At 47.4% G+C, this 10000-nt stretch overlaps 2 protein-coding genes across 2 annotated transcripts in view; both read left to right on the forward strand.

Moving 5' to 3' along the window:
• gigyf2 (GRB10 interacting GYF protein 2) overlaps positions 1 to 6444 on the forward strand; it is a gene marked incomplete at its 5' end in the record, with an annotated part of 20445 nt that extends 14001 nt beyond the window's left edge. The window contains 8 exons of the mRNA XM_080547104.1: positions 945 to 1184; positions 1876 to 2007; positions 2462 to 2707; positions 3438 to 3670; positions 3928 to 4082; positions 4861 to 5075; positions 5521 to 5662; positions 5879 to 6444. Coding sequence (XP_080403230.1) covers positions 945 to 1184; positions 1876 to 2007; positions 2462 to 2707; positions 3438 to 3670; positions 3928 to 4082; positions 4861 to 5075; positions 5521 to 5662; positions 5879 to 5943 — 1428 coding nt within the window. The 3' untranslated portion in view covers positions 5944 to 6444. The remainder of the gene's footprint in view (positions 1 to 944; positions 1185 to 1875; positions 2008 to 2461; positions 2708 to 3437; positions 3671 to 3927; positions 4083 to 4860; positions 5076 to 5520; positions 5663 to 5878) is intronic.
• A 1609-nt stretch (positions 6445 to 8053) lies between these two features.
• snorc (secondary ossification center associated regulator of chondrocyte maturation) overlaps positions 8054 to 10000 on the forward strand; it is a gene marked incomplete at both ends in the record, with an annotated part of 7181 nt that continues 5234 nt past the window's right edge. The window contains one exon of the mRNA XM_080546737.1: positions 8054 to 8138. Coding sequence (XP_080402863.1) covers positions 8054 to 8138 — 85 coding nt within the window. The remainder of the gene's footprint in view (positions 8139 to 10000) is intronic.

Here is a 10000-nt window from a genome sequence, read left to right on the forward strand (position 1 = left end):
GGCAGCATCGTCTATACAATCGGTCATTTATTATATATTATATTATTATAGACAGTCGTTTATTACAACTGATTTATAGTGACCTTGAGTTTTATAGCAATTCATAGTGACTGACTTTTACGGCAATTCATAGTGACTGACTTTTATGTTGATTCATAGTGACTGACTTTTATGTCGATTCATAGTGACTGACTTTTATGGTGATTCATAGTGACTGACTTTTATGACTTAATGACATAATGACTGAGTCTCCCATAATGCTAATAACTGCAGTTACAGCGATCACCTCTCTTCGTCATCGAATGAGGCAAGGTTGTGGCCACAAACATTAGTTTTTTATTTGTTGGGGGGGGGCGGTCCTTAGAGAATGCCTTTTTAAGATGGGTCGTAGTTAAGGACCTGAGGAACCCTTGACCACCTGACCTGTCACGTGATCAACGTCCTCAAGGCAGCATTGCTCGTGCCTCCACACTCCCCCACTTTTTTAGTTGTAAATTAGCTTATATGATTGTAATCTTCTCATAATCTTCTCGTCAGCACCAATTTTCCCCCCCAAACTTTTTAGTTGTAAATTAGCTTATATGATTGTAATCTTCTCGTGAGCATTGTTAAAAGATAAATTGTTGAAGTATTGTACGTGTATTTCCAGTATGTGTGTATTCTGGGTCTGCAACAGCGGTTTGGGAGACCGCCATGGTGTCCTATGTGCTGACTCCCCTCTCTCTCTCTCTCTCTCTCTTTCCCCCCCCCTCTCTCTCTCTCTTCCTCCATCTCTCTCTCTTTCCCCCCCTTTCTCTCTCCCTCCCTCTCTCTCCATCTCTCTCCCTCCCTCTCTCTCTCTCCCTCCCTCTCTCTCCATCTCTCTCTCTCCCTCCCTCTCTCTCCCTCTCTCTCCCTCCCTCTCTCTCTCTCCCCCCCTCTCTCTCCCCCCCTCCCCCATCCAGGAGGAGGAGCGGCGGAAGCAGGAGGAGCAGGAGGCGCTGAGGCGGCGCGAGGAGGAGAAGCGTGCGGCGGAGGAGGTGGTGGCGGCTGCGGCCCTGGCCCAGCAGCAGCAGGAGGAGCAGAGGAGGCGGGAGCAGGAGGCGCAGAGGCAGCAGGAGCAGCAGCGGCAGAGGCAGCAGCAGCAGGAGGCGCTGCGCCGGCTGCAGCAACAGCAGCAGCAGCAACAGCTAGCACAGATGAAGGTAGGGGTCGCTGAGCAACAGCTAGCACAGATGAAGGTAGGGGTCGCTGAGCAACAGCTAGCACAGATGATGGTAGGGGTCGCTGAGCAACAGCTAGCACAGATGAAGGTAGGGGTCGCTGAGCAACAGCTAGCACAGATGATGGTAGGGGGGGGGTCGCATTGACCTGTCATGTTGAATAGTGTCCGGGTGCCAAAATGTGTCCGGGGTGATGTAATTAGGTCTGTCGAACACCATCACCCGGACAGGCAGACACATTTCGGCATGACATTGAGCTCGTTTTGTTTTTGGTCTATTTAAAATTGTGAAAATACCACCGCTCATCCGTGATCAGACTTAGCTGAGGTGCTGGAACTGAAGAATATCAATAGAGTGCAAAAAAGCAGCTAAAATCTGAAAAACACTCAAAGCTGTGCAAACATTTTTTGTTTATTGCAAGCTTTCGGTCATAGACCTTCATAGACCCTCACTTTTGGTCTATTTGAAATATTAGGCTACCTATATGACCTGGGGCAAAAGTTTGATAGTCTAGTCGAGAGTGTTCACCAAGAATCTTAAGAATCTTGTCCTTTCATGGATTTGTTCAGGTTGGGATTAGACGTTGGAATCAAGTTCCTTCGACAAGCTCTGTGACACATGAAGTGGTGGATGGTCCTTTTGTGTGGATCATCATGTATTCCCCCCCCCACAGCTCCCGTCGTCCTCTAAGTGGGGGACACAGCAGTCGGCCACGGCGGCGGCCATCTCCCTGTCCCAGAACGCCCTGTCGCTGGCCGAGATCCAGAAGCTGGAGGAGGAGAGAGAACGAGAGGCCCTGGAGGAGGTAAGAGAGTCCAGATATCACTGCTAATTACTACCATGTCACACCAGCAACGTGTTTCTGTCGCACCTGTCTGAATGCAACAACCTCTGAATGACGAGGCTTCTCTACTGAGATGGAAAGGTTCTTCACAGCCATCATGCTTGCTTTCTTTCCACAAATCTAGTTTTTGCGGCTCTGAACTCCCCCCCCCCCTCTCTCTCTCTCTCTCCTGTCTATATACCCCCCTATGAATAGGCCATATAGTGTATATAAGTTTACATAATAGATACATTCTCAGATTCCTCCCGATCACTTATCCCCCTATTTATGTCTCATTCTTGTTTTTTATTATCTTTTTTGGGGACTGTTTTGACTGTTAGCACCTAGGGTTTGCAGTTCAATTTTGTTGTACCTGTACAATGATCATTCATTCATTCATTCTCTCTCCCCCCCCCTCCCTCTCTCCCCCTCACAGCAGCGGCGTCAGCAGCAGGACCTCCAGAAGCTCCACCAGCAGCAGGCCCTCCAGCTGGCCCAGCAGCCCCAGGCCAAGCTCTCCGGCTGGGGCAGCGTGGCCAAGCAGCCGGCCGCCACCAAGTCCCTGCTGGAGATCCAGAGGGAGGAGGCCCAGCAGATGAAGCAGACGAAGGACCAGGGCCAGCAGCAGCCACAGCAGCCCCACCCCACCGTCACCCAGCAGAACCGCGCACAGAACCGAGCCGTGAGTCCCTGGGGCTGGCTAGCTCGTTGACCTGACCTGTCTGTCCTATCTGTCTGCACTCCTGGGTTACCTTGCCTTGTACATTGCCATGTTATGATAACAATAGGTTTATAATGCCATTTCTTGTGATCTCAGCTGACAAAGACAATGGAGATTCTATTAGAGAGTACGAGAAACATAGGTTCTCACCCGTCCCTTTTTACCCTCTGAAATAGTAAAAACTTTACTTTTACTTTTATTTATCTGTATAGCACTTATTAAGACAGCAGTCACAAAGTGCTTCAGAGTACATTTAGAATATTGCATAACACAGCAAATAAACAGCCAGCGTAAGTCATAAAAAAGTAAACAAGCACTTCACACAAGCAATAAAACAAATGATAAAATAACTGATCACGTTATCATCATATCAGATTGATAAAGCAAGAGTATGGTTATTTTTGCTTACCTCCATAAAGGAAGAACGTCAGTTTTTTTAGACTAATTGGAACAGAGCCTTATATCGACCCTACCCGTAATCCATTTACATTTACGGCATTTAGCAGACGCCTTATTCCAAAGTGACTTACAATCGATACATTAGACTAAGCAAGTAAATCATCAATTCACCAGTTGTAGCAGGAATAGTAATCCTTAAACCTTAGCCTTAGCCGTTTTTGAATTACAACTTCCAACGTGGGTGACAGTCAGCCAGCGTTTAACCTTCTGTCCACCTTCTTCCCCCTCCCAGACCACGGCCCTCAGCCCCTCTGTGTGGGGGTCTGTCAACACCAGTGGCGGGGGGGCTCCTAACTGGGGTTCGGACTCCAGCAGCATCTGGGGCGACACCCAGAACTCCAACCTGGGCTTCTGGGACGAGGCGGTGGAGGCCGCCCAGTCCCCGCCCCCGGCCCCGGCCCCGGCCCCCGCCCAGACCAGGAAAGGCAACGCTCAGAAGAACAACAAGGGCAACGCCAACCTCAGGTAACCGCAGGTCGTGGTCTCGTCTTGGCATACTGGCATAAGGGCTTTTACACCGGTACAGACGGGGCTGACCTGAAACGTACTGTGCTGCCTAGGATATTTCACAACGTTGGTAGGGAGGGGGGAGGAGGGGCAGGATGGCAGGTCATGCAGGGTTTACAGGCGCATTACATTATCAATATAATATAGTTACAGTGCACTGTAGTACACTTTTTCTTGCTGCTTTTAGTTTATTGAATTCAATATTGTGTGTGTAGTAACTCTGGGAGCACGCGGGTCAACAAGAAGGTGGCGGAGGAGGAGGAGAAGCTGATGAAGCTGTTCCAGGGCGTCAACAAGAGCCAGCAGGACGGCTTCATGCAGTGGTGTGAGCAGACCTTACACACACTCAACACAGCCAACAACCTGGACGGTGAGTGGACACTACACACACACACACACACACACACACACACACACACACACACACACACACACACACACACACACACTCTCATAACCCTGGACACAGCATTTTACACACCCTCATACACTTACTCAGCACTCTGGACCAGTAAGTCAAGAAATCGGCACCCACAATCGGAAGTTCAATATCCACAGTATCTTTGCACTTTGAACAGTATCACTTTGATAAAGTATCACTACTAGCACAGTATCAAAGCACTTTGAGCTGCAACGTTTGCAGGAAAAGTGCTATACAAATAAATATATGAATATTAAAGCAATATCACACGAGAGGGAGTGCTGCTATACTGAATATCAGCACGGCTGTGATTCGGTTGTAGGTACGAGGCCGCAGGCCGAGTACCGAAGACAACCTGAAGACAATCAGTTCTACAGCGCCATTTATTTGTTGACAGTAATAAACGACAACAGATTATGATTTGTTTGTTTGTTTAATCATTTATTTTAGCTCTGCCAACAAAAAATTGTTCCGCAACTGAACTTCAACTGGACTGTTGCCTAGTAACCTGAACACAAACAATAGAACACCTGTGCGGCGGAGTGATACATATAGTTAAAAGTCCCAGTGCTGTTATACTGTATATCGGCACTCGTGGACTCTTGGCCAATCAAATTACTTGGTTGGAACTAACTTGTATAAATATTATTATTATTATTATTATCATCTTCTTCCCTCGTGAGACCTGACCTAACAAACTCACCCCCCCCCCCCCTTCTCTCTCCAGTTCCCACGTTTGCGTCCTTCCTGAAGGAGGTGGACTCTCCGTACGAGGTTCATGACTACGTGCGGGCCTACCTGGGGGACACGCCCGAGGCCAAGGAGTTTGCCAAGCAGTTCCTGGAGCGCCGTGCCAAACAGAACGCCAACCAACAGAAACAGGCCCCTCAGAACCAGCAGCAGCAGCAGCAGCAGACGGCCAAACAGCAGCAGCAGCAACAGGTGAGACAGCAGCCAGTGAAGACGGACATTTTGTGGTGATTTTTTTGTTAGTTTGTTCTAAATAGTGAAAATACCACCGCTCATCCGTGATCAGACTTTGCTGAGGTGCTGGAACTGAAGAGTATCAATAGAGTGCAAAATAACAGCATCCGCACACTCAAACACTGCAAAAAAACCTAGTTTTCGAACTCCTTGCCTGAAGGTCTATGACCAAAAGCTCGCAATAAACTACGTTTTTTTTGCACATTGTTAGTTCGTTCTAAAAGGTTTTAAGATTGGCTGTGACGATCAAGTTGGGGAACTGCAAACTAATGTTACAAAGGGTTTGATGATTACAGGATGCTTAGAAAAGAACAGAAATGTTATTTACCTGAGGTTCGTTATTAGGCTAGTTATCGGAACCCTCTTTTTTTCACCTCTGACCTTTGACTCCTGTTTCTCCCAGGATTCTGTGTGGGGCGGGACGGGGTCCACGTCGCTCTACCAGTCCAACCACACGAGCCTCCAGCAGCCACGCTTCGAGACCGTCACCTCAGGGAAGAAGAAGAAAAAACAGAAGATGGTCAGGGCAGATCCCAGCCTGCTAGGTGAGGAGGGGGGGGGACTAACCCAGCCAGTCACCACCGCTGAGTCGGTTCATGTTGTTCTCCTCAGTAACTCCCAGTAGATGAGGATGTTAATGAAGAAGTCTAGTCTGCCGTAGATGAAGTTACACAGATATTTCTGAAGATTCAGCCCCAAAATCCATGTGTACTAAATGTCTACATCACCCTGAATCTCCTCTCTCTCTCTCTCCTCTCCAGGTTTTTCTGTGAACGCGTCGTCTGATCGGTTGAACATGGGTGAGATAGAGACAGTGGATGAGTAACGAGGGACCGCTGCCAAACCCCAACTGACTATATCCCTCCTGAACAGCTGCCATCTCCCCGACTACCCCAAACTCCTTTACTTTTTTTTTTCTTTTTTAAACCGCATCCACTTTTTTCTTCTGTTTTAAGTTAATTCCAAATACTAACGTGATTGGAGGCCTGGCGGGGGAGGGTGCTCTCCACTTCTACAGGATCTCCAAACAAAACCCACCTTTTGAATATTTAAACACGTCAGAGAAGAAGGACAAGGAAAACAAATCAAACATTGAACCAACCGACCGACCGACCAACTGACGGAAGTAATCCGTTGAAACGGCGCATTCAGACTTACCTCCCAGAGGCCAGAGGCTGAATTCAACGGTTGGTCTGTCCCCGATCTCTTTATCTGCCATCGACTGCTCAGTCCTAACTCGTCTACTCGTGTCTGAAAGTTCACGAAGACGGATGATTCCAAAATTCGAATCTTCCCCCCTCATGGAATTTTTTAAACTGTATGGGCATCATGGGTGGGGTGGTAGTGGTGGGGTGGGGTGGTGCCGGGGGCGGGGGGGGGGGTTTCTGGTGACAAACGATTATATCCTTTGTTTTTTGTGTTTTTATTTATTGAAAGTATTCCCACCTCCCTCCATTTTTTTTCTTTTTTTCTCCTCTCCCCCTTTTCTGTTTTCTGCTGGTTGTTCATGGATGGTGATGATGATGGTGATGGTGATGATGGTGATGATGATGATGGCAAAGTAGGACCCAAGGATCTGTGCCCACTTATGTCCTGTTTTAAGGGCATGTTGAAAAGTACCAAGTAGTTATATCCATTTCTTGTAAAATACTAGGCTGTTTAAAGGAATAAACTTTCAATTCTGCATCTGTATTATAATATATGGAAATGAGGAACTGCTGGAGTCATACTTTTTTATTGCGGTATGAAATAAAACAGTCTCTTGTGTGGGCTGTTCACATCTCTCTGTCTCTGTGTGAACGTTTGGCAATACTGGAAGTGTACATTATGATTTTTGCCTCTTCAAATACATGCTCTGCACCCACACACTCGTGCCCAATTGTGCACCACTTCCTCTTGCACTTTCGGTGTGTACTCAAATCTGTTAAAATCAAAGCTTGGTGATGCTGAGATTGTTCAGACAAGTCTGGGAAAACAGTTTTTTCTTTTTTCGCTTTGAAAACATAGGACCAAACCTGTATGTTTGAACAGTCCCTTTTGTTTCTGGAATTCTGTAGACCATGTGGACTAAGTTCTCTGTGTCCTGAGTGCCGAAGTAACCGATGATCTAACACAGTCAGGACAAAGGAGTGAGCTGGGAAGGGAGGATTCAAAAGTATTTAAACATGGTCTGAATGAGTTGTGTGGACAGGACTTTCGGAGTTCTGTTACTAAAGGTGGAATCGTAACACGCGATGCACATATCAGCCAAATCATCACTCGAATGTCCCATTGATGTCCCAGATTTATGCAAATGTAAAGTCGAGTTACGCGCTTGGATCTCAAATTAGGATTACACCCGAGGTGAACTCCACATTCACATGCGGCCTGTGTACACATGTTGACTATTCACCTGTGAGAGAGGAGCACACATCTCTCTCAGCTTCTTAAACAACAACCTGTCGATGTGTCCCCTATGGCAACCTCAACCCCACCACTGAGAACCTCAGAGAGAGTATGAGGTGAAGATGGATCGGGGCGGTGGGTGTCACCATCGTCAGTTGTAAACCCACCTATGATCCGAGGGCTGTAGAAGTTCCACATATCGGCCGGGGGGGCCCAGATTTAGGATCAGTTTGCCGTTTTCTAACCCTAATTTTAACCGTTACGTTGAGAGATCCGCAAAACTGACCTTAGGTCAGTGTCCTCATCCAGTATGTGTGTTTTCCGAAGTGTATGAAGTGGGTGGGCCCTCTGATGAGGTGTTGACAAAGTCAGCACTGTCCCAGACAGTTCCTCCGTAACCCACCCACCCCCCCCTCTAACCCCCTCCTCCCCACCACCTCCCACTCTCTTTCCCCCCTCTTCTCTCACTCTCCAGTAGTCAGCCTTCTCTAAACCCAAGCGTTCAGGAGCTCTGGAGACTCTGAACACTCTGCACACTCATCACAGGAGCCATGGCTAACAGCGGCAGCAGCAGCAGTGTCTCCAGGCTCATCCTCCTGGCTCTCCTAGGCCTCTGGCTGGCCACGGTCCACACAGGTAAGGGTGATAGCTGCTCCAGACGCCTCTCTTAACTGTCCTTTAGGCTCTGGAGTAAGAGAAGGGGGTAGCCTATTTGCATTTATACTTACAGTGACTTGGCGCAATTGCTGGATAGTCAATGTCTTGAGAGCCAAAAAGTTAAACATGAACGTTTAATGTTGCGTGGTGGTGGTGTTATTATAGGCCTACTACTGTTTTAATAAATGTGTCGAACCGTGTTCACCTCAGAGGTCGCGGGGTTTGAGAGATGAGATGGAAGAGTCGAGGGGACTAGTGGTTCGGTCTACAAGGCTTTTATTGTGAAGTGTTTGGAGGGAAGTGTAGCCTGTCAAGATCTGCCACCCTAAATGAAGATGTGTTCTAAAATAGTTGTCGGATACAGACAAAGGTTGTGGTAATTGTTTTTTTGTCATCGGCTCCAAGCAGCTATCCTTATCTAAACCACTGAGTGATAATTCAATGAAAATAATACTTTTTAAATGATGTATATGTTTCTTATTCCTGCAATATTATGAAAATGCGCTCTCTTTTCTGAAGGTTGTCTATTGAAGGGGTTATTGTGTAAATATGGTTTGAGAGTGAAATCCTGTGTGTGTGTGTGTGTGTGTGTGTGTGTGTGTGTGTGTGTGTCTGTACGTCTGTGTGTGTGTATGTGTGTGTGTACGTGTCGTTTTCCCCCTCTATTGACGCAGAGGCCTGCTTTTGAGCGCCGTCAGCCCTCGTCTAAATGATGCAGTTGTCTGAGAGAGAGGAAGTTGTGAGGCTGTGAAAGCTTCTCTTTGACAGACACTCTGACTCACCTGCTTTCATAATGCCTCATGTTTATACCTCCTCCGAAACTGAATATTGGCTGTGGTTTTGCCTCGGTAAAGGCCGAGTCTATAGCTGACTTTTTATATCTCCGAATCACAGGGTTTTTATGTGGTTAGGATGTCGTTTCAGAAGTTGGCGAAGTGTTTGATATGTATGAGATGGTGTTATCCGATACGTTTTACGGTTAGACTTTTTTTTACTGTAAACCGAGAATACTTGGGGATAAAGTATGCCATTGACGAAATGGCCGTGGTGAGAACTTTTTTTTACTTGATTTTGACTACATAGTTAACCTTTAGGTTGATTTTGATTCCTCTAATGACAAAAGACCAATCAGTGCAACGCAAAATCTGATGTAGAGCCAGGTATGACCGTGAATGCACAGGAAAATTATACTTTGAGTGTAAACGGGTGATCTAGAACTTTCTCCCAGGCATCTGGCTTGTCTGCTGAATTTTTTGCCTGTTTTTGCTGGGCCTGTCTTGTAAAAAAACCCTAACCCTAACAAAACAATCTTGTGCTCATTTCACTATCATCTTTTCTCTCTCTCTCTCTCTCTCTCTCTCTCTCTCTCTCTCTCTCTCTCTCTCTCTCTCTCTCTCTTTCTTGCTCCCCCCCCTTCCTCCCTCCACCTCCCTCTCCCTGACACTCACACCCAGGTGATAAGCCTGATGAGAGGCCTGGGAAAGGAGGTGATTCCACAGGGAGAGCTGTGGCCTGTGGCCTGTGAGGGTCTTGGGAACAACACCCTGACACACACACGGCCCAGCGTGGCCCAGGGGTCAGGGGTCAGGGGTCGGAGCCACAGCAGGCCTCCAGAAACACGGACGTTCGTTGTCTCGGACACAATAAGACGTCCGCTGAGAACTGTCAGAACGAAACTTTTCGAACATGAAGCACTGTAGCGGGCAGGCAGGCAGTTGCGGTGACGGTAGCTTGAGCTGGAGGTTTCGAAATGAGTGTGAATCAATCAGTGCCAGTATCAGTGTCGATCTGACTGGCTGATTGTGTCATGCTACAATGCTAGATGCTACATCCAAGCGTGA

The sequence above is a fragment of the Nansenia antarctica genome (genome assembly GCF_963989245.1).
Source record: "Nansenia antarctica genome assembly, chromosome: 16".
Taxonomy (NCBI): Eukaryota; Metazoa; Chordata; class Actinopteri; order Argentiniformes; family Microstomatidae; genus Nansenia; species Nansenia antarctica.